The 23,585-nt window shown below is 42.2% G+C and overlaps 1 protein-coding gene across 4 annotated transcripts in view; it reads left to right on the top strand.

Moving 5' to 3' along the window:
- The window catches only part of SSH2 (slingshot protein phosphatase 2), a 231,569-nt gene extending 208,378 nt beyond the window's left edge, over nucleotides 1–23,191 (top strand). For all 4 annotated transcript variants that reach the window (XM_077294281.1, XM_077294278.1, XM_077294280.1 and 1 more), the window contains 10 exons: nucleotides 1,048–1,113; nucleotides 2,605–2,670; nucleotides 2,767–2,961; nucleotides 4,059–4,152; nucleotides 4,906–5,034; nucleotides 10,823–10,869; nucleotides 12,197–12,343; nucleotides 14,647–14,847; nucleotides 16,099–16,912; nucleotides 17,638–23,191. In XM_077294281.1, coding sequence (XP_077150396.1) covers nucleotides 1,048–1,113; nucleotides 2,605–2,670; nucleotides 2,767–2,961; nucleotides 4,059–4,152; nucleotides 4,906–5,034; nucleotides 10,823–10,869; nucleotides 12,197–12,343; nucleotides 14,647–14,847; nucleotides 16,099–16,912; nucleotides 17,638–19,632 — 3,754 coding nt within the window. In that variant the 3' untranslated portion in view covers nucleotides 19,633–23,191. The remainder of the gene's footprint in view (nucleotides 1–1,047; nucleotides 1,114–2,604; nucleotides 2,671–2,766; nucleotides 2,962–4,058; nucleotides 4,153–4,905; nucleotides 5,035–10,822; nucleotides 10,870–12,196; nucleotides 12,344–14,646; nucleotides 14,848–16,098; nucleotides 16,913–17,637) is intronic.
- The last annotated feature ends 394 nt before the right edge of the window (nucleotides 23,192–23,585 follow it).

Below are 23,585 nucleotides of genomic sequence, written 5' to 3'. Positions count from 1 at the left end.
CCCATGGACAGGTATCATGGTGATCATTTTTTAGATTCGCACAATCAATTTTTTTCTGTATGTTTTACATGTTTTATCTTGGGCATCTTATGAACTTTTGACATGCATTTTTCTCTCACTTTTATCCAGTTCTTCAGGTTTTTTGGCTTTCACAACTTGACTCTAAAAACATCAGACTTTATCTTGTTAAAACTTGACATGTTTTTAAAGCCACTTGATTTACTTTTTTTATATTTCGGCATAGGTGAAACGTCAATCACTCACATAAGGTAGGCCGACTCCAAGTTGTGCACCTTGTGATGGTGTCCTCGGAGAGGTCTTCAGCCAAAGAGGCTAAAATCTTTGACTTCACTTTGGTCACCTTCTACGCTCCCTGGGCGTAATGTAGCATAGATGATGTCCATTATGTGTGGTGACTGTGCCGGAGCAGAGAACTCGATTTAGAAGCCAAGCTGTTTTTAGATCAACAGGTCAGGTTTCGCAGGCTTACAGGCCTCAATATTTATGACAGGTTTCTGAGAAGGTTGCTAGGTTTCCTTAATCAGTTCTCACTAAAAATATCCCTCGCACCATGAGATCCTTGTGTGTTTTTTTTTTTCCCATACACTCATCACATTCACAGTCCACACGACCTGAGTAAATGACTTCTTCAGGTCATCAAGACACGTGTCACTTTGAGAGAAGCCTTGGAGATGAGCATCATTTTGTTAAATCTGAGTAGACAGGCTTTTTATCAATTATAGGCCACCAGGAGGTGTAACAATTGTGTGCTGTAATCTTCCTGACGATTCATTAGGGACAAAAGAAATCAGTGAGGCGCGACGTACAAGAGCAGGAGTCTGCATTTCACATTATCCACCCTTTTCAGGCGTCTTAAATAAAAAAAACCTAACACTTAGAACTTTAAAAGACCATCAGACCTTCAATACTGGTTCATATATATAAATATATATTTGGTTGATTAACTGGTTCATATATAGTATCGAAAATAGGTTTCTCAGTGTATATAGTGTTTAACCTACTTTTATTCTTTTTCTATTTTAACAGTTCTTGTACCATGGGCCTAGTTCTTCCTTTGTGGAGTGACACACTTATACACCTGGATGGAGATGGGTAAGCTTTAAATCATTCTATGCAAATATACCTTTTACTTTATTGGTAGTTCAGGGCCCACCAGTTAGCTTCAGAAACTCCCCAAGTATCATCCCCCCCAACCCCCCCCCCCCCCCCCCCCCCAATTTAAATAATAACAAGCTCTACCCCCCTTGCAGTCCAGACAGTTTTGGGAATATCAGGACTGTTGGCAAATACTCAATGATATGGCTTCAGTTTATTCCATCTTAGACCTCATTCACACGTCAGGGTTTAAACAGGTACATGAAAAAATGGTACGTGTGTGTTCAGTGTGTGTGTGTTCAGTGTGTGTGTGTGTTCAGTGTGTGTGTGTGTTCAGTGTGTGTGTGTGTTCAGTGTGTGTGTGTGTTCAGTGTGTGTGTGTGTGTTCAGTGTGTGTGTGTGTGTTCAGTGTGTGTGTGTGTGTTCAGTGTGTGTGTGTGTTCAGTGTGTGTGTGTGTTCAGTGTGTGTGTGTTCAGTGTGTGTGTGTTCAGTGTGTGTGTGTTCAGTGTGTGTGTTCAGTGTGTGTGTTCAGTGTGTGTGTGTTCAGTGTGTGTGTGTTCAGTGTGTGTGTGTTCAGTGTGTGTGTGTTCAGTGTGTGTGTGTTCAGTGTGTGTGTGTGTGTGTGTTCAGTGTATGTGTGTGTGTGTGTGTTCAGTGTATGTGTGTGTGTGTTCAGTGTATGTGTGTGTGTGTGTGTTCAGTGTGTGTGTGTGTGTGTGTGTGTGTGTGTGTGTTCAGTGTGTGTGTGTGTTCAGTGTGTGTGTGTGTGTTCAGTGTGTGTGTGTGTGTGTTCAGTGTGTGTGTGTGTGTGTGTGTGTTCAGTGTGTGTGTGTGTTCAGTGTGTGTGTGTGTGTGTGTTCAGTGTGTGTGTGTGTTCAGTGTGTGTTCAGTGTGTGTGTGTGGTCAGTGTGTCCTTTTTTACCATCAGTGTTTTTCACTGATGGATAAATTAAATAAAATGACAAAGCTTCACCTACTCTCTTCTATGATAAATACGGACAGCACATTGATCGTACGCTGATGCCATGTACATATTTTACATGGACCCATAGACTTGGGTCTATGGGTCCATGTAAAACCAGAAAAAAACCTGACATGCCTCCGTGAGTTTTGCACGGACACCCGGGCCATTAAAAACATGGACTTGTGAACATAGAATGGTGTTGTTTTAGTGGAAAAACCTGTAAAGAACACGTACATGCAACATGGACGTCTGAATGAGGCCTTATGAAGGTTTTAGCTTTTAGTGGTTTCCATCTGCTTTTTGGGTCCTGTCTCTGCACGATTAGAGCATTTCAGTACTTTTTTTAATGGTTTTCACTGAATAATTGAATATTTGTGGTATCTATGAATTTATATTCATTGTAAATGTGGTTTTACGTTAGACGTGAACGTCTAAACAAAGATATAGAAGCAGCTGTGACTTACTATTCTGTTCTCCTAAACATCTAGAAAATTTCACCCAGTTCTTTGTACTTGATTTCTAGGGGGTTCAGTGTATCTACAGACAACAGGGTTCACATATTTAAACCAGTGTCCGTACAAGCCATGTGGTAGGTTGAGAGTCTCGTCTTTCCTTTTACGTTGCAATTTATTATATTTTGTTGTCTAATTGAGCTTAATGAAGTTTTTTTTGTCTTCTTCTGCAGGTCTGCATTGCAAAGCTTACATAAAGCCTGCGAGGTAGCTCGTGCCAACAATTACTACCCAGGCAGCCTTTTCTTAACGTGGGTTAGTTACTATGAGAGTCATATTAACTCTGACCAGACATCGGTCAACGAATGGAATGCTATGCAAGATGTTCAGTCCCACCGCTCCGATTCACCGGTGCTCTTCACTGATGTGTAAGTTCCTACATGTATCTCTTCCTGTGGCTTTTGGAAGGCATGTGGGTTAGTTAGTTGGTGTGTGTATTGGTCTGCATATTTTCTCCTCCAGAAAGAAGAAAACGGTCTTTAGTGCCTTCTATAGGTACAAGCCCATAAACTTGACTAGAGATGCTCATCTGTAGATGGCTGCTTTGGAGTTCCTGCTAATTGTCAGTATAAAGCAGAATACTGGTTGGTTGGGCATGACTTCTGTACCCTAAAATTGCATCATAAATGTTTTTCCACCCAACCAGTACTCTGCTCTGTAATGATGGGGAGCAAGAACTTAACTAGCAGTCTACAGGCCAGGATCTCTGGGTAAAATGATGTCCTTAGTACTCCCACTGTGGATTGAAGCAGTGACTTACATGATCGTTGCCTATACGTGGCACTAAGAATGTTTTTCCGCCCTAAATTCCATACTTCTTTTAGGAAGTTCTTTGTGCAGGACTGCCTACACAACTAGATCTCTGCTAGGAAAACCTGTCCGACCCACACTCCCCCAAGGAGCTGTGTATTGGTGTGCAGCACCATATTCATTGAAGCTCCTTCAGGCCAGCCTATTTTAATATAGGTGAAGTCTATTTTGTGACATTGATGCCACTGCCATATATGCTTTTCATGAATATTTGGGTATTTTCATTGTAAGGGAGCTGCAGGTTCTATTTAAATAATAAATGGTCAGCTGCTTCAATACATCACATAGCCGTAGTGGACACTTCATGAAAAGGACTTGTCTTCTCTTTTGTAGAGATGTCCTGCAGCAGCATCATAAGTGATTACTTGAGCTATTTTTGCAGTGAGTGATAACGCTCGAGGAATCGAGGTTAACGGCATGCGATTAGCTCCTTTACAGAACCATAAATGGCCTGTGACCATACAGCTCCTGGCTAGGTGGGGGAGACATGAGCCATCGTGTAGCAGCCATGAGAACATCACTGGCCGTTCTCTGCATAATGACCCTATGACATAACATGGGGAATGTTCACCTCGCAGCAGTCCAGCACCTGTCCCTATGATAACATGGCATGTAACGCACCGTGAATTAACTACTGGCACTTGTCTTTTAACAGCCCGACCGAGCGAGAACGCACAGAACGTCTGATTAAAATTAAATTAAGAGAAATCATGATGCAGAAGGACCTGGAGAACATCACATCCAAAGAGGTGAGGAAATATGATGATTTTCAATCTGTCTTCTCTCCCCAGTAAAATCAGAACACTGTTCACATCACCCATTATAGCAATATCTGATGTTTCCGTTTTCAGGGTTAGATCCTCAAAGTGTACCGCCGAACTCGGACATTTCTGAAATATGGTCAGATTGTGGAGTGTGATGACTGGACTGGTTGGGGTTTCCTGACCCGAACGTTACAACCTCAAGGCATGCATGACACGGCTGCTTTGTGGACAGGAGAACCCCAACCTGTCTGGACATCATTTTGTAGTCGCTTCACGAATATCTGAGTTTCGCCTAAGGGGGACTTCAAGGAGTTCGGGGGAAAAAAAAATACCCAACATCTGTCCATTGGTTGTGTTATTGCAGATCAGCATAGTACACAACCATGGACAGGGGTGACGCTGCAATGAAGCAGCAGTGTTTCTAATGATGAACTAAACATTTTTTATTTTTTTTAAGGTTTTGTTTTTGCAAAACCCTTTTTATTTGGATTGTCTTCATGTCATTGACTATTGCTTTTGTAACTTTTTTTGATGCCTATTACATATATTACAACATAATTTCTATCATGGTTGCACATAGAAGCTGTCCAGATATCTTCATCCCAGATTAGATTTGGATATATCAAGAAGCAGTTTGGGGCGTAGTCATCAAGCCTCTTGCAGATTTAGGTGATATTTTCATTTGGTGTAGTCGAGAGCCATATTGAAGGTTGACAATAATTGATCCTACTTTTGTAGATCCGGACCGAGCTGGAGATGCAGATGGTGTGTAACCTGAGAGAATTCAAAGAGTTCATTGACAATGAGATGATTGTGATCCTAGGACAGATGGATAGCCCTACTGAAATCTTTGACCATGTGTATCTGGTAAGAGCTCCTTTTTGCAATTTCTATAGAGGCACTTAGGTTGGTTCTCACGTTCAGCCGGTGCGGCTTCTTCTGGTGCATAAGATTCCGCAATGTGCGGTACGTCACAAATCTGCTTAATGCCGACCTCACCCTGTTGTTCCGAATTATTTCTAAACCGAATTGAGATTATGAGCTTCCCAAACGTGACGTACTTCGGTTATATTCTCTGCTAATTTGGCCTCTTAGGGGGAAGTGGTTTCAGTGTGTAAGATTCATTTCCTGCAACATGATGACGACTTTACTATCAAGAAGGTTTCAACATGAACTTTCTTAGCCGGACTTTGCTTGTGGTGAGATTGTGCAAATCTGCACATTGAGCAGCTGTTAATGAAGCACGGAGTTTGGCATTGATCCATTTACCCCACGATTTTCCTGGCAACAAACACTTTTCACAGGTTCAGATGGGCATATTTGTGCACCCATATTGTGGATGAAAGTCTTGCTCCGACCGGGTCTCTGAAGCAACATTATTTCACCGTATTTAAGTGCACCGTATCTATTTTCTACGTGTGCACCTACTCTAGAAGTGCCATGATTTGTCCTATAAAGCACCTGTGCTGACTGCTTTACAGATCCTTTTGATTGTCCCTTCAGGTTTTTAGGCCTGTGGCCAGACTAGGACTTTAATCCTTAGTACCTTTTTCATTTATCGACTTCTGTCTTCAGGATTGCACCATTCCCCTAACTATTGGCTTAATGCTTGACTTGGGCAATGCTATCCTGATAATTGACAGGTCTGGACAGCTTCAAAGCAGCGCTTGCAAGCTCTATGGAATAAATCTTGTAAGAACTGCGTTCCTTGCCAAGGAGACTGTTCTAATAAACTGCAGAAGTGGCCGGTAACCTCAGCAATGAGCAGTAAATTGTAGAATAAAAAAGTCTCTCCTTTCTTTAGCAGATAAAGTACTTAATAAAAAACAAATGATAAAGTTCCTTGCCTTTACAAGCACTTTGCAATTTTACCCTTTTTAAGAAGTTGGGGTAATCCCTTTTTAAAAGGTTTCTTTTTTACAGTCTTGTGGGGTTTTTTACGCTCAAAACTGGGATCCAAGGGCAAATTAATAATGGTATCTCATGGGCATGTGTAGTTCGTTTTGATGTAGATGAAATATCAAATGACGTGGTAGCGGGTCCATGTCGTCTGCTCTAATTTTGGGTCATGTCACTATGTAAGTTGTGACTATTGAAACAAATCCACTTACAGCCAGCTATGATGTGTGGAGCAAGTTTATAAGGTCCTGTACTCTCCCCATTAGTGTAAGTCCCCATCGGTATAACATACAGTCTGTTCTGTAATTTCTGAGCTCTGTTTTCACCACTGGAAGGGCAGAGGACATTTTGTAGGCCCTGCTTATCCTTTTCCTCTGGAAGAATGGATCCCTGAGGCTTATTTTATCACATCAGAGAGCAGGAAACAGCAGCGGTGCTTAGAAGCCGGGCGAGGTTAATGCCAGATGACCGTCGGGCTCTCTAGGGATGTTAGACTATTTACACTGCGAGGACACTGATCTCCATCACTGGTAACAGGAGGATGGTGAGCCGCGGTGGAGACAGCAGGCTTTGTTGTACATGGAAGACTAGCTTCAAAGCTGGGTGTATGGGGGTAAGAAACATTCTTGGCAGCTGCCCGTAGACCCTGTAGAGAGAACGCATCCCAAAGCGCCATAAAATCTTTCCAGGGACCAATGCCAAGATATGAACGGCACCTTGGGGAAGAATCACTCATGAAAAAAAAATAAGCGGAAGTCCTGACATCAGCGAATATGCAAAGACTGCACATTAGCATAAAGCGTGAGGCCGGCTCCAGGGGACGACTGGCGTTTGCCATTGGTTGCGGGATTCTTTGTGGTGACTGCTTGACCTGTATCATTTTAAGGGGTTATCTGGGGCTTAGGGCCCCCATACACAATAGATAAGTCTGTCGAACCCACCAATTTTGGTGCGATTGCCCGACCTGTCACTGTATATGGGGTGCTCCTGATTCATTGACAGATAATAATGGGGGATATGGATCCGTCTTGTTGAATTTTGACAACCAATCCTTCTATTTGTCATGCTGATAAACCGCTGCTGTAAGGGACAAGGGGGTCTGTCAGGGGCTCTGTCATGGAGGGGAAAAAGGAGATGGCTGAATGATCGCTCAGCCAACGGATATCTATTGTGTATGGCCAGCTTTACAACTAAAGCATTAGCATCAGATCACTGGGGGTTCGACTCTTGCTACCCACAGCTGCTGCATAGCAAAGTACAGGGCTGTGCCCCCCGTAGCTGCTTCCATAGCCAATGTGACCTCTAATAGTCATTACCGGTCACATGTAGTGTGAACATGTATAGGTTAGACATCATCATTGGGCTGAGCTTTGGTTCTCATGTTGCAGGTCTCATCTACAAGTGGTATAGAGAGAGAGTTTATATCATTTTTGTGACAATAATATGTAAAAGCTGGCAACCAGGGTGCTCTGGTTTCCTCCCACATTCCAAAGATCAGACCTCCTCAAGAAAAACTAAACTTATATATATACATACATATATATTCATATTCAAAACTTTGTAAACCACTTAATTGGGGGATTTGTCTTCATTGCTGAAAAATCCCTGTTCTTTCTCGGTCTGCCTGTTATACTGCATTTATATCTGGGTGTACCATTTGAAGTACAGATGATGGCAGTGAAGGGTCAGCTTGGCACCTATGTCTCATGCAGGTGACCGAGGATCTCTGTTCAATCACTGATCACAATGCACAGACTGGCCTTGGGTCTCTTCACCAGAACATGACCACTTCATATTTTTCTATGAGGTCGGGAGACCTGCGGCCAGTCTGTGATCGGACCAAGATCCTTGGACTTCTGCATGAGCCCTTCCTCTTGAGGAGATACAGGTCCTTCTCAAAAAATTAGCATATAGTGTTAAATTTCATTATTTACCATAATGTAATGATTACAATTAAACTTTCATATATTATAGATTCATTATCCACCAACTGAAATTTGTCAGGTCTTTTATTGTTTTAATACTGATGATTTTGGCATACAACTCCTGATAACCCAAAAAACCTGTCTCAATAAATTAGCATATCAAGAAAAGGTTCTCTAAACGACCTATTACCCTAATCTTCTGAATCAACTAATTAACTCTAAACACATGCAAAAGATACCTGAGGCTTTTAAAAACTCCCTGCCTGGTTCATTACTCAAACCCCCCATCATGGGTAAGACTAGCGACCTGACAGATGTCAAGAAGGCCATCATTGACACCCTCAAGCAAGAGGGTAAGACCCAGAAAGAAATTTCTCAACAAATAGGCTGTTCCCAGAGTGCTGTATCAAGGCACCTCAATGGTAAGTCTGTTGGAAGGAAACAATGTGGCAGAAAACGCTGTACAACGAGAAGAGGTGACCGGACCCTGAGGAAGATTGTGGAGAAGGACCGATTCCAGACCTTGGGGAACCTGAGGAAGCAGTGGACTGAGTCTGGTGTGGAAACATCCAGAGCCACCGTGCACAGGCGTGTGCAGGAAATGGGCTACAGGTGCCGCATTCCCCAGGTAAAGCCACTTTTGAACCATAAACAGCGGCAGAAGCGCCTGACCTGGGCTACAGAGAAGCAGCACTGGACTGTTGCTAAGTGGTCCCAAGTACTTTTTTCTGATGAAAGCAAATTTTGCATGTCATTCGGAAATCAAGGTGCCAGAGTCTGGAGGAAGACTGGGGAGAAGGAAATGCCAAAATGCCTGAAGTCCAGTGTCAAGTACCCACAGTCAGTGATGGTGTGGGGTGCCATGTCAGCTGCTGGTGTTGCTCCACTGTGTTTCATCAAGGGCAGGGTCAATGCAGCTAGCTATCAGGAGATTTTGGAGCACTTCATGCTTCCATCGGCTGAAATGCTTTATGGAGATGAAGATTTCATTTTTCAGCACGACCTGGCACCTGCTCACAGTGCCAAAACCACTGGTAAATGGTTTACTGACCATGGTATTACTGTGCTCAATTGGCCTGCCAACTCTCCTGACCTGAACCCCATAGAGAATCTGTGGGATATTGTGAAGAGAAAGTTGAGAGACGCAAGACCCAACACTCTGGATGAGCTTAAGGCCGCTATTGAAGCATCCTGGGCCTCCATAACATCTCAGCAGTGTCACAGGCTGATTGCCTCCATGCCACGCCGCATTGAAGCAGTCATTTCTGCCAAAGGATTCCCGACCAAGTATTGAGTGCATAACTGAACATTATTATTTGATGGTTTTTTTGTTTGGTATTAAAAAACACTTTTATTTGAATGGTCGGGTGAAATATGCTAATTTATTGAGACAGGTTTTTTGGGTTATCAGGAGTTGTAGGCCAAAATCATCAGTATTAAAACAATAAAAGACCTGACAAATTTCAGTTGGTGGATAATGAATCTATAATATATGAAAGTTTAATTGTAATCATTACATTATGGTAAATAATGAAATTTAACACTATATGCTAATTTTTTGAGAAGGACCTGTAGTTCTGAAAACCAAAAGACAGTTCCCCAGTCTATTTGTGTGCCATTATCATGCATTCATATCAGAATGTAGTTTTTTGGAGTACAGATGATGGCAGTGACAGGTTCAGACCTGAGGACAAGAGGAGGAGACAGGTGCTGACCCTGTCACTGCCATCATCTGTACTCCAAAAAACTACATTCTGATATGAATGCATGATAATGGCACGCAAATAGACTGGGAAAAGGAATGGGTTTGGAAGCCACTTACATGCAATTTTTTTTTTTTTTTTAAGTAATGAAGCCAAGTTCCCTAATAAAGTGATTAGCAAAGTTTCATAACGTTCCACGCTGGATAAAATATTAAAAAAATAAAAGTTTTCTTTTTCATAAGTAATACCGCATATCCCAGAGAACTCCTTTAATGTTATGGCAGTTTCATTGACACTTGTATATAAGCCCATCCTTTACCTGTCACATACCCAGATCTGAAGTAGTTCCAGTTGGGTCAGTGAAAGTCCAGCCTGTGCTTGTGATTATGGTCATACCTGACCCCACGGACTTCAGGAAGTCTTCCATCACTGGTCTTCATCACTTTTCTGTATGATGGTTATCAGGCACCGGTCGTGCGTTGCTCTGGATGACGTGTATTTGTGATGCTGTGATCTATCTGATACTCAAGGGTTCGTGCGACTTGTAAGAAAAACTAAACCTAAATGTGTTGCCATGTAGTGATCATGGTGGCACACTTTCTCCTGGCAGATTGTTTTGGCCAACTTTGCTGTGTAGTGTCCTGTAAGTCTCCCGGACTTGGCCTGTTTGGCACCAGGATGCAGCTGTGTTCGGCCATTGTCCCTGCACACACATCCTGGTGGTCCACAGGGACCTCTGAAAAAGACTTCTTACAGCTCCTGTGAGATCAGTGGAAATGTGACCTTCACTGGAGGATGTACCTGGTCTGACAGGTTGTTCCTCTCTGGAAAGGGCTTTTCAGATGGGTTCAATTACATGGACTCTGAGGTCATCTGTTTGCCTTCATGCTATGTTTCTGTGTGTTATTCCTTAGCAAAGCTTGGTGGAATAGTGAGGAACTTTAATTGTTAACACTTTCACTGAAATGTCTGCTCTCCTATACAGTTTGTAGATCTCCCCTTTTGTTACATAAAGAGTTTGGCAGATGGGGTTTTTTTTTTTTTTTTTTAAGATGAATAATGAATTCTTACTCCATAATTGGAGTGAGCTCATTGGAGTCATTACTGAATTGGTGTTTGTTTTTGCAGGGCTCCGAATGGAACGCCTCCAATCTGGAAGATCTGCAGACCAGGGGGTAAGAGCCTTCATCGTGTATAGGGCTCGTTCACAAGACCGTGTTTTCAGTCCGAGCGCTGTCTGTGAAAACAACGGACAGCACTCGAACCAATGTTATTCTATGGGGAAGTGCAGATGAACGTTTTGTTTTGTTTTTTTTGTTTTTTGTTGTGTGTGTTTTGTTTTTGTTTTTAAATTTCATTGACGGAAAGCAATATCGCAGCAGGCACCATTTTCTTCCATAAATCTGATGCGACTCTGTCATGTCTATGGTTTACTTTAGCATCCGGTTTTTAAGGATGCATTCTATAACATGGGAGACTATAAATGGTTAGTTGATGTTGAGTAAAAAAAAAAAAAAACTTGTATATGGATGACAAGTGAGAAAAAAATCTTCAGTTTTCTGACTGATTATTTTTTTATTTTAATAAGCTCTTGTGAATTTACCCTAACGAGAAGGATTTGGATATGTGCGTGGACACTAATGAATTAATCTAAGAATGGCGAACGGTAAAGGAGCGGTCCCAGCTGAGCAGGATGTCGCCTATCCATTTGCAGATTTCTGTTACTGCTGGGACCCCCACTGATCACATCACACTGTTCATTATCTATGGGTCTGCCAGAGAGAACTGTCAAACTAGGCATTTCAGAGCTCTGGTTTTTGGATTGGTCCCTGTGGTAGGACTAGTAGTAATCAGCAATTCCTTTAATTGGGTCAATCGCTTTAATTAATAAATCTCAAAACACATCTTGGATTTAAAAATTCAAAAAATGAAACCTGACTGCTTTATTTTAAGAGTCTGCAGCGGTTTTACCCTTGGTGTGTATCTGGTATTACCATTCACTTGTCATTAAGCTGCAATGCTATGGATCCCCGGATAAAAGGGGCGCTGCTTCTATAGGCAGTGACCATGGTGCCAGAGATTCTCTAGATCTGTGCACATACACCCAGTCATTTTTTTATGGGTAAATCAGATAAAGGTTGTGTGTGCATTTTGTAGGGTGTCGGGACAGCACATGGTACAACTATGCACAAAGTCCTAACAGACTGATTTCTGGGATTTTTATTGGCGGGGGTGTGAAACTACTACTTTTGTGAACCATTTGTTCTCGGATAACCTTTATGCGGTTACGACTGTTTTTGAAACCTTATGGGAAAGGTGAGCAGTGCCAATGACGGGAGATGTTAACCTTAAACCCGTAGCCTCCTATATTATTTTATTTTAATGATAAGATCCGCAGAAGTCTTTTCCAGCTCTTGGTATCTACAAAGTGTTTTTGTTTGTTTGTTTTGTTTTTTTGCAAGGTCACCACATTAATCACTTTTCCCTTCATCTTTCCTACAGGGTCAGATACATTTTGAATGTCACAAGGGAGATCGATAATTTTTTTCCTGGAGTTTTTGAATATCACAATATCCGAGTGTATGATGAGGAAGGCACGGACCTGCTGGCATATTGGAATGATACATACAAATTCATCTCGAAAGCTAAGTGAGTACATGGATAAATTATTGTCCCGAATATGGACAGAAACTGCCCCAAATCAATCACATTGACACCTGCGGCTCAGTGATACATTTGGCACCCTGCACCAGACATGTTTGTCACTATTACGCTTCTGTGTGCCACTTTTAGGATTTCTTACTTACTACTTCTATTTTGGACTTTACGCGTGTATAATACTGAATTCTGGAGCAATTCGCTTGGTAAATCTGACCCGTTTTCTGTGTATTATGAGCGAATCTTATTTGCAGGACCCTGGTTTAGCGGCCATGTCAGTATTTCGTGGCAGCTGGAGGGTCCTGTGAACCCCATCGACCAACGTGGAATCTTCAAGGCCTCTTCTGACTAGCAGGCTCCGCGTGACATCGTGCGCGCATCATGTTGCAGTGATGACATCATGCCAAGTCTGCATATTGGATTAGGCCCTGGAGAGGAGGTTTACAGCACTCCCGTATGGTGGTCTTTGGACCATGAGCCTGCTTTTTTTGCTCATCTCTAGAATTGATCTTTTGTACCTCCTTGTGCTAAGAACTCTTGATTAAAGGGATTTTCCGCTAGTATGATACTGATGATGTATGCTTGGAATAGGGGCATTCTTATAGGAGTTGGTATGCAGACTTGGGCAATGGCCACTATCTGCTGTGATGTTCTTCTCAGTACACTAGTTACATCCAGTTGCTGCCGGAGCTGGTAACATATGATTGATGGGCGCCCCGGATGCCAGAACGCACCTGATCTCCTCTTGATTGACCTATCTTACGGATCAGTAATCCAACAACATAGTATTGTGAATACCTCACATATACATGCTCACTTGTCGCAGCCAACCATGCATGTTTTTTTTGAGTGGGCAGAGGGGAAATGCCAGACGCCCCTGGCTGCTGCTTATCTCTCTTGAGAACAGAAGGAGCAGGCAGGTTGAGATCCAACAGAACGTCAGGACATACGCATTGATACTCCATACACAGTAGTTGTCCAGTCCTGCTGAAATCACAAGTTTAAAGGGGTTGTCCACTAGTCGGACAACCCTGTCTCACTCCACATGTTTACTTTCAGTAAAATAAAAATGCTTAGACTCCCCTCCAACGTCATTCCAGTGATGTTGGCACTGACTCTCTCGTGGATGGCCTGACATTGTCACGCAATTCCTGTGGCCAGTCACCGCTGGCTTCACTCTCCCCGTCTTCAGACAAATCAAACATCAAGAGGAAATCAGAGCTGCCGCTCACTTTTTATTGATGTCTGATTTAGTCTAAAGGTTGGGAGAGTGAAGCCAACGATGATTGGCTGCAGTGATCGCATGATATAACAATGTGAGGCAAGCCCCGGGAGAGACTGGGCTGACACCGCTGGAGTGGAGTATATGGCTGGGGTCACACTTGCATGTGCAATGCGAGAAACTCGCACGAGTCTCTCCCATCAATACCTGGCACTGGGGACCGGAGCATTCAGCTGCATAGAAATACATGCAACCGCATGCTCCGGGCCTGAGTGCCAGCGGCAGTGCCGGGTATTGATGCGAGAGACTCGTGCGAGTTTCTCGCATTGCTCAAGAAAGTGTGACCCCGGCCTAAGGGTTATTGTTTCCCTGCTGGCAAAGATGCTGATTGAGACTCCGGTGTCCAAGTAGTGGACAACCCCTTTAAACAAACTTTGTCTAATATGTATGGCCACCTTTTAATATATTTTTGTCTTACACAAGATTAGATTTGGAAGTAATGACTTTTATCCTTCAGAGCATTGAATTGTAAAAGTTTAGGGGGTTTTCATGTAATATCCTGCTTTTTGAGTCTGGCTTCCCTTTTCCGTAGAGAGACTGGTTATATTACTGGACTGAATATTATTATTTTCAAAGGGATGTTTTTGCCGGAAGTGTTTCCGTGTCATGTTGTCCTGAAACGGGAGGCCCAGCTCTCGTGTTAATGTTGATGAAACACAAGCTGATATATTATCACTGGTTTATAAACATCCAAACACGTGTCCGAGTGTTGCGTTATCATGAAGCCGCCACGCTGCCAACATCGGTGCCTCGCGGTCTGGATGTAGATCGTTATTCGGCAAATATCGCCCTCTACTGGTGAAACAGTTCAGCTTCACAGTATTTCCTTTTCAAAATCAAATCATTTTTATTGAAAGAATTTTTTATCATTTGGGTTTGTTACAAACATTATTAGATTTCTTTGGTATTTCTATTTGTCCTGCTTTTCTATACTTGGGTAAAATTACTGTCTTTACAGTCTAAGCATCGTGCAGTGTAATAATATCTCTCTATTATGCCTCGTGTCTTGCAGAAAACATGGAGCTAAATGTCTTGTGCACTGTAAAATGGGAGTCAGCCGCTCCGCTTCCACTGTGATCGCTTATGCTATGAAGGAGTACGGCTGGAACCTGGATAGAGCTTTTGACTACGTGAAGGAGAGGCGAACCGTTACCAAACCTAACCCTAGTTTCATGAAGCAACTGGAGGAATATCAGGGCATTCTGCTAGCAAGGTGAGCCTTAAATTTCATGTCAAGTGCATAGATGAGATGTAAATGCACATAATTGTGGAGAAATTGGTGACCTCACAAGGTGCCTCCTGCGTTTCTACATTGTTTTAAAATATTTATCAAGATAGTTTGCGACGTTCAGTTTAAAAAGTTGCTGAGAATTCGATAAACCTATGTCCATCAAGCAGAAGCCACATTGCAGCATATATGACTATGGGGTAAGGTTTCAAGGTAACGGCCTCTTCAGTCCCTTGTTTTTCCATGTGAACCAGCACATCTGAAGTTCACAGCGTACTTCTCTCCTTCCAGGAAAAGTTTGGTGCAATGACAGACACAACAGGTGTCCATGGGTATTACTCATGTGATCCCTCTCTGCATGTCATACTGACTTGTCATGTCCTGGACACAAGCTCCTGCCAATATCTACTTTTCGGGCACATTTATATCATTAGTTTATACCAATAGCGAAATCCAAAGCTCTGCCAAGTGATTGCGGCAGTGTGCCAGCTCCAGAATCTGGTTACATTTATTAATAATAAAAAAAAGCGTGCATCATCTAGAGTCAAGGCCGTCCTTCTGAAGCCCATCTTGTAGCTGTGATACTTCATGGGACCATTTACACGTCCTTGGTTGATTGCGGAGGCATGTCTGATTTTGATCCGAGGGTTGGATCAAAATTCGCAATGCAAGTCTGTGTCTGTGAAGAGTTCCGACCCATCTCTGATGACATGGTACGTCAGAATGGACAAAGCGGAGAAACTTACGAGAAAAAACTCTGATCAGAGTCTGGCCAAAATAATCGGTCCATTTTTTTTTTCTTGTATGTGAGAAAATCAGACGTGTGAATGAGGCCTAACTGGTTTGCATTCATTTTCGGCAGCTTAATAATAAGACTTATAGGCCCCAAGTCATCAAGGCCAGCAATTCTTAAAGGTGCTCACCTCTTAAAGAATCGGGTGTCTGACGAGCCTCGTGCACCTCGCCACAAATCTGACTCCACTCAGCCCCCGTCCCACCTCAGCTGCACCTAGTTTGGTGTTTTTTGCACAACTCTCAAGTTGCACAAAATATTTGCAAGCTTTCAAAAGCAATTTACTTCTTAATTCTGGCAAAATTGCTTTGCATAGTGACATCGTGATAGTCTTTTTGGCAATGGATGCCATTACCTATGCACCGATAATTTATCGTCTCAAAGTTGTGTGTTTGCATAATTGCTTATGTAGTTTTGGTAACGTTGTCGTCTTTACTTTGCAGCAAACAGAGGCACAACAAGCTGTGGCGTTCTCACTCAGACAGCGACCTATCCGATCACCATGAATCCATTGGGAAAACCGGAATGGACGTGAGCAAAAAGGAAATTACATCGTCGGCTGAGCAGCTCTCGGACATGCATCATTCCTTTACACTGGGACCCCAAACTGATAACTGTAACCCAACTTGCCCCCTCAGCACCTCTTTGTGCAACACAACGCAAGCACGCTATGAGTTTACACCTTGTAACTATCACACTGGACAAATAGAGGATATTCTAAATCTCAACACCGTGAATGGCTGCTCAGTGCGATGCTGCTCTGAGGAGTCGTCAGTCTTCCTGGACAATTGTAGAACTGACCGGCACACGGAAGACTTGTCTCCAATTTCTGAAAGCTTAACTGGTCATTCCGAGCTACCTGACCTGACGCTGGAAGACATGGAGAAGGATGCACTGAAGAATGAGGTTAACTGCCATCTCCTGCCACTAAGGGATCTAGGATCACACACTAGTGATCTCCTAGAATCTCCTGATCAGTCCTCTCTTACCTCCCAATCTGAAGACATGAGTGGGGACAGAATTGATTTCTTAAGTGCACTGGAGAAGTTTGTAGAATTATCTCAGGAGAATCGACCTCGGACGTGCTCCACCACCCGAATAGATGAGCAGATCAGCAATATTAGGAATGGTGTTCTGAAGGGTTCTTGGCCAGAAACATCCATGTTTGAGAGTCTTGCGGATAAACAGAGAGGAAATGTAGATGTTAGCACCCCTCAGGCCTCAGAAGACTCGTCTACAGATGAGGAGCAGCCAAAGGTAATTGCACCCTACAAACCTACTAAGTTCAGTGCTGCTATAATGCTACATTATAAGGCAAGCAGTAGCCATCAGACCAGCACTCTGCCGATGACTATCTCCGGACTCCTCCTGTAGATAAATACACTTGACCAAATGTGTTCAGAGCGGATTAAAGGCTCCATACACCTTAGTTAGAGGCAGTAAGAAGAGATGGCACTGATCTGTGTATGGCCATATTAGTTTGCTGACACTCTTCTGATTGTACCTTATTTTCCCAAAGAACAGAAGAATTGGGCAGTTAGGAAGCCCCATACATTTTATTTGGTTGGGCAACTCCACAGAAAATGGCAGGTTGAGCCAATATACATGTAATATGTAATGCTGGTTATAGGTTTAATACTACATACTTTGGGAGAGTATGCACTGAGGTGTGTTCTTTTTAAATAGAAGAATTGATGTGGTTGGATCACTAGGTATCTGGTACCCGAAATCTGTTTTATGTTTTTTTGCATCTTAGAATTTCAATTTTTTGACTTTCAGAAAATTTCTTCTGTGAATTTGTTTACTTAAGGGTTTTACAGATAGACCAAACATTTTTGTTTGGTGGGAACCTACATCCTTGGCACTACAAAATTCCTGAAAAACCCCTTAAATATTTATTAGCCTTATTCCCATTAATTTTGCATTTTAGCTAATGGTATTGTATATGGTACTAACTGTTGTTTTTTGGTTTTTTTTGGTAGGAGGTCTCTGAACCAGGTGTTCAAGATCATCTCCCCAAATCCCACTCCGAAAATGCAATATCTGTGAAGGAAATAATCACAGAAATCGAGTCTTTCAACCAGGGAGTAGGCCAGTGCCAACAGAAAACAGACAATCTGTCTAGCCAAGTACAAGCACCAAAGAGAAATACAATCCACGATCTGTCACTTGAATCTGCTTGGGAGCCTGAAAGCAACTGCAAGGAGCAAAGTGAGGCCAGCACATCGCCACCACATGACAAGTCTAATGACCAGAAGTGCAAACAAAGTTCTCAGGAAGATTCTGAAACGTCAAGTGAGACGAATGACCACCCGGACGTTCCAAGCCAGGCTCCCAAGTGGTGTGCTGGCTCCGTCAGAAGGGCCACATTGGAATTTGAGGAACGTTTACGGCAAGAGCAGGAACAGCAGCAGCATACCGCAGCTGTGCCAACAAGGAAAAATTCCAAGAATGACTCCTCATTTTGTGATTCAGCTCCAAAAAATAAACTTGAAGACTCTTTGCTTGATGTTCAAGATGGTGAAAAGGATAAAAAAGTCAAAATAAAAGTTACAGGGTTAGACTCTTCAGAACTTCTCAGATCTGAGCAATCTACAGAGTCACAGTCATCTCCGTTGTCTGACTATCAATATGTGCAAGTGAAGCAAGACACAAATCACTCAGAGTTAGCAGTAAAAGCTAAAGTGCAAGGAAACGAGAATCATCTACTTATTACCAAACCTTTAGAGAAAGATGGTTCAGTACAGTGTCCAAAGAAAGTAGAAGATCTGGAACATAACCTTGTACTTCAATGTTATGATAGCAATGACAATAACCTCGGTCATCATGAATTCAGCGTCAGTAGTGAAGACGTTCTAGAGTCGAAGGCTCCATCTTTAGAACTGCCTTTGGAAAATGTCTGTCCAAGTGCATCGGGCAGGTCCTCTGCACAAATAGAAAGTCTACCTTTGAAATTTGGTTCACTGGATGTAACTTTTCCATCTGACAGTGCCCAGGAAGAGCACAATCTTGTAATTGACTTAAAGGATGCGAGTGTCAGTCCGAGTGTCCCTAGCCCAAATTACCAGTGTCACCCTTGCACCATCGTTTTAGAAGGTGCCACTGAAGATTGCACCAGTACTGATGAGAGTTTAGGCAACCTGTCGAACCATCCAGACAAGTATCAAGGTGCCACTTTTATGGGCCTTGGCGAATTAATGCAAAGGGAAGCAGACAGTGCCTTGTCCCAGCTGAGCCATGAAGATCTTAATTTAATCAACAAGCTTACTGAGAACATACGAGAACTGCGTGAAGTGTTGGACGTTTCCGCCTTCTCTTTTGGCCTTCCTCATAGTTCAAGTAGTGACAGCATCAAAGACTTTAGTAGCAATCCTGGCGTTGTCAAACAAAGAGCTAAGGAAATTGAAGCACGGATTCGGCAAGCTGGTCTCACCACTCCGTCCCTGATGAAACGTTCAGCGTCTCTGGCCAAACTGGGCTGTTTAGAACTCTCTAAAGACGATTTGTCAGAAAGAGACTCTGTCTCATCGGAAAATAATCAGACTTACCCTGACATGCTTCAGAGTTCTCTCAGGATCGTGCCAGGAAATTATGAATCTGATTCGGATATAAAATCAGAAGATCCACCTGAAAAGCTTTGTATTCTCTCCGTGCAGCCCTCCTCGGGACGGGAACCCACAAAACATTTTGTAGAGCAGATCAAAACTGCAGAGTGTGTCGCAAAGAGCAAGCCAGTAGATAAGCCTCTTGTGCAGTATGCCAAAGAGTTTGGTTCAACTCAGCAGGGTATAGCAAGTCCTGAGTCTGAATTAACTGTCTCCCAGGGGCACCTTCACCCACCGGTGGTACTAGACCCCTCAGTCCCACTAATAACTGTCACTCCCAAGCACGAACATGGTAGAACTCATCCTTTGAGAAGACTTAAAAAGACCAATGAGAAGAAAAGAACAACCAATCCACTATACAATACCATGTAATCCTGGAACTTTTTAGTGGTTTTTTTTTTCATTCTTATAAAGGGGCAGGTGTAATATGTGAGGAATGTGCACTTTATTAGTTAATTTTATATATTTTGACATTTTTATTGTTCCTGATGCATGTATGGTATTGGGTTCCCTTACATCTCCTTCCCTTTGTAAGTAATTCCTGACTGCACACATGTAAGTCATTGTACATATATAAATATAATTGTGTGTTTTTATTTTATGTTCGTTTTTTTATTTTTTAACTCTGAAACCTCAAATATTCGTTTTACGAGATCCTTAGTAAAAAGCAGGTAACTGTTCCTATATGGTCGTCGGACCCTGTTGTCCGACTGACGTGTCTGTCAATGTTGTAGGAACAAGGCGCACTTTCAATTGCTTCTTCGAATCCTTAGATCGAAGCTTTATCTGAGGGTAGATGACCGTTCAATTTTTACCGAACTGTGAAAGTTTTAGGATAGTCCGAGGTTTTATTACTGGTGTCGCTATGTTCTAAAGTTGTCACCTCCGTGGGCTGCATGTAAAGCTTACATTAAATGAGGTCGTTATCTTTCTCTTTTTTTTTTTCTTATAGAAAAGTCCCAATCCATCCCTTAATTTTGTACCTAATGCCTTTTGGGGTCGACAGTGCCGCCATGCATTTACAGATGCTGTCGGCAAGTAGGATCCAGAGTGCCATGTGGCTGTTGACTTTTACATATCACTATGAACCTTACTTTAAGCAAGACGATGCCTGTTTCGTGGCTTGTTAGGACAGTAACATGTAAGGTGTTGACATATATTTTTTTTTTTTTTGGAGGGGGGAGCCTTTGCTGGACATCCACATTGTCCCCATAGCATCCTAAATGTTGCAGTATGAGGCAGCGGCTTGTACTTGTTAGACAAGAGAAGCCGCAGCCCTGTCTTGCGGAACATAGCCACTTCTCCTTTTACAAGAAGGTCTTCATGAAGTAGTGTTACATCTTAGAAAATCATAGCAATGTAAATGGGAGAAGAATATCACAATCTTTGTTGGAATGTGCTCTTACTCGTTGGTCTACTCTATGGGGATTGACCCTTCATTACTTGAATATGCTGTGAACTGTCAGAGTTTATGGCCATTTTCCTTGTTTTGCCTTTCACCTCTTTCTACTGATCCACTCGTCCCTGCTGTACTTCACACATTGTAATTCTCGTGACTCTCAGTGCTGCCTATCTGTACGAAAACCACCTGTATATGTTACATAGTGTGTTTGTGTGTGTGTGATATCGAAGCAAAGCTACAAAGGGTTCGGCCTTCCTGGAAACCGTGTTCTGCTTCTTTTTTTTTTTTCTTTTTTTTTTAATTAGTTTGTGTGAAGACATAAAAGTATATTATATAGGTGTATTTTTGGGCATCTATACACATGCCCGCAACATCCATACAAATACATACATATAATATATGTGTTCTATATTACACTTTTACTGACGTTTGGGGTTTTTAATAGCAAGATTTGCTGCAAACTGGAATACTCCAATATAGTAATGTTTTACCGTTGATCATTTCCGTTTTTAGCAGTTGTTTTTTATTTGCTGCTATGGTCATATTGCAGAGGAAGGGTAAAGAAAAGCATTTGAAACGCATGGAGATACAAGCTGACTTTGGAGCTGTATTTATTGGTTCTTGGATCTATGGGCATAAGAAGATAATGGAATATTAGTCTGTCAATCATGTGATAATTTTTCCGGATATAGTTAAAGGGGTTGTACCACAATTGCAACTTTATGGGACTGACAAAAATGGTTAGTAACATAGGCAATGAATGGAGTATCAGTGAATATGTGCGACGGCCAATCCATTCAAGCAGACAACCCCAGAAGCCATAATCTTGTCATTATGCAGGCAATATTTTGAGCATCCCTTAAAGAGTAAACTTATATTTTTTATTTAATTATTGATCAGTTTTTGCAATATACTCAACTACCTTACTTTGCTTCCTTCTCGCTCAAATACCATGCTTGAAAGTGCTATTACAACTGCCTACTTCATGCTCTCTTAGAAGCTGCTTTGAACTGCAGCTCTACCAAGGATCCCTTCTCAAACACACTCTTCTTGTCTGAGCATGCAGGATGGGAGCAGAGAAGAGAGAATGTTAGTAACTAGTGTTTGAGTAAGGATTGTTGCTAGAGGAGCAGTTCAAAGCGGCTTTTAAAGGAGCATGAACTAGACAGTTAACATCACTTTTCAGCATGGTGTTTGAGAGCAGGAAACAGAATGGAATATATTATACAGATTCATAATTTTGCAAAGCCTGATCAATAATAATAATAATAGAAAAACATTGTTACTCTTTATAGGCACAATGTTTCAGAACGATCGACTATATTGATGTGCCTTAAAGAGGCCCTGCTACCACTTCTGGCATGACTGTTTTAGCAAATACTTGCTTTCCCCAGAAAATACTAATCCAAGTGCACCTTTTCTTAAGAGTCCTGCAATGCGCTGCTCCTCTGTTATTATTCCTGGAAATGCATAAATACATTAACACCTTTTTGTGTTTTGTTTTTTTTCCCATTGGGGACATGCCTACAGAGTCTAATGTGTAATGTGCAGCCAGATGGCCTGTTGATGGTAGGAATGTCCAGGAAGAATAACTCGGGGAATGGCACAAGGAGGTGGTATGAGGAAGGATGCTCCAGAATTGTTTTTTGTAGGATGGTAAAACATGTTTAGAAAGCAGGTTGTCTTTATACTGCGGGGCAGTGTAGACGTCCAAAACCCAGCCATGAGTAATAGCCTGGACAAGACGACAATTGCTAAATGAAAATCCTGATTTTTAGACTTGGATGAACTGGCCTTTTTAGGTCTAGTTGCCTTTTAAATGCCTTCTGTAACCTCTGACAATAGATGCCAGTTCCGTCCCAGCCCCTCCAGCCATGCTGGGAGTTTTTGCTCCTTGAGACAGAGATGTTCCTCCCAAGTATGATCAGATTACTATGGGCTGAGATAAACTCTGGCTTTCCAGCTATTCTTGAACTATGGCTCTTAGTATCTGGCTTTGAGTTAAGTTTGTCTATAGTCTGTAAACTTCCTCCCTACTTTACACATTAGCAATCTATCCCTGCGGCAGAATGTGCCTGCCAAGTTGTTTGGAAATGACCACAGTTTACCCCAACTATTATGGATCTACTTTTTACTGTTGGATTTATTTTCACAGTCTGGTCAACATTTCCAATTTGGTAGAGCTCCCGATGCAGCGCCCTTAATACACCAGAGGAAGGGGAATGTGTTGAGACAAGGTTTGTGTTTTGTGGATGAGTAGGGGGTTTTGGATCTGATTGGATGTCTTGTCTGCGTCCGTGTATCCTGGTCTGGCCTCTGCTAGGAGAGGACCGCTCTCAGAGACTCTCGATAGCAGATCACTCTTCGGCAAGTTTTCTTTTGTAAAATGTAAACACAATATGTTGGGGTTTTTTTAAGGGCATTTTTGTACAAACGCTGTTCTTTTGTCTTTTACAGAAAATACTGTGGTTGAGGAAATTTATTGTTTACATTGTGAATATTAAACCAGAATAAACAAAAATACCTAAAATCTTCTATGTGCTGCTTTCTTTCCCCTCCCTCATATGTATAGCTGTATTTGTCAACCATTCTTTCAGCTGTGAGACACAAGAAGAAAAAAAATTTTTTCATCTGCCGATGAACACGAAGAGGGCCCCATTTTCTGTCCCGCCATATTGCTTCATTTACTGGTTCATTCTAAAATTTCCCTCAAATGGTTGAGCTTTACATTTTCAATAGGGATAGAGAAAAAAATCTCATAGAAACACAGCTCTGACTGTGGCCTACCTTCACTAAAAAGAAAAGAATCGAGTAGTAAAATCCCATTAGTCGATCTTTCTCTCCCCAAAATTTGTCAGGGAGACACCATACACATCAGATGGACGGCTACTCTCACATATCTATGGTTTCAGCCGGCCTTTGT

Source organism: Ranitomeya variabilis, chromosome 3 (genome assembly GCF_051348905.1).
Source record: "Ranitomeya variabilis isolate aRanVar5 chromosome 3, aRanVar5.hap1, whole genome shotgun sequence".
Lineage (NCBI taxonomy): Eukaryota > Metazoa > Chordata > Amphibia > Anura > Dendrobatidae > Ranitomeya > Ranitomeya variabilis.
The sequence above is the reverse complement of the archived record's forward strand: the minus strand, read 5'-3'. Positions and strand labels throughout refer to the sequence as shown.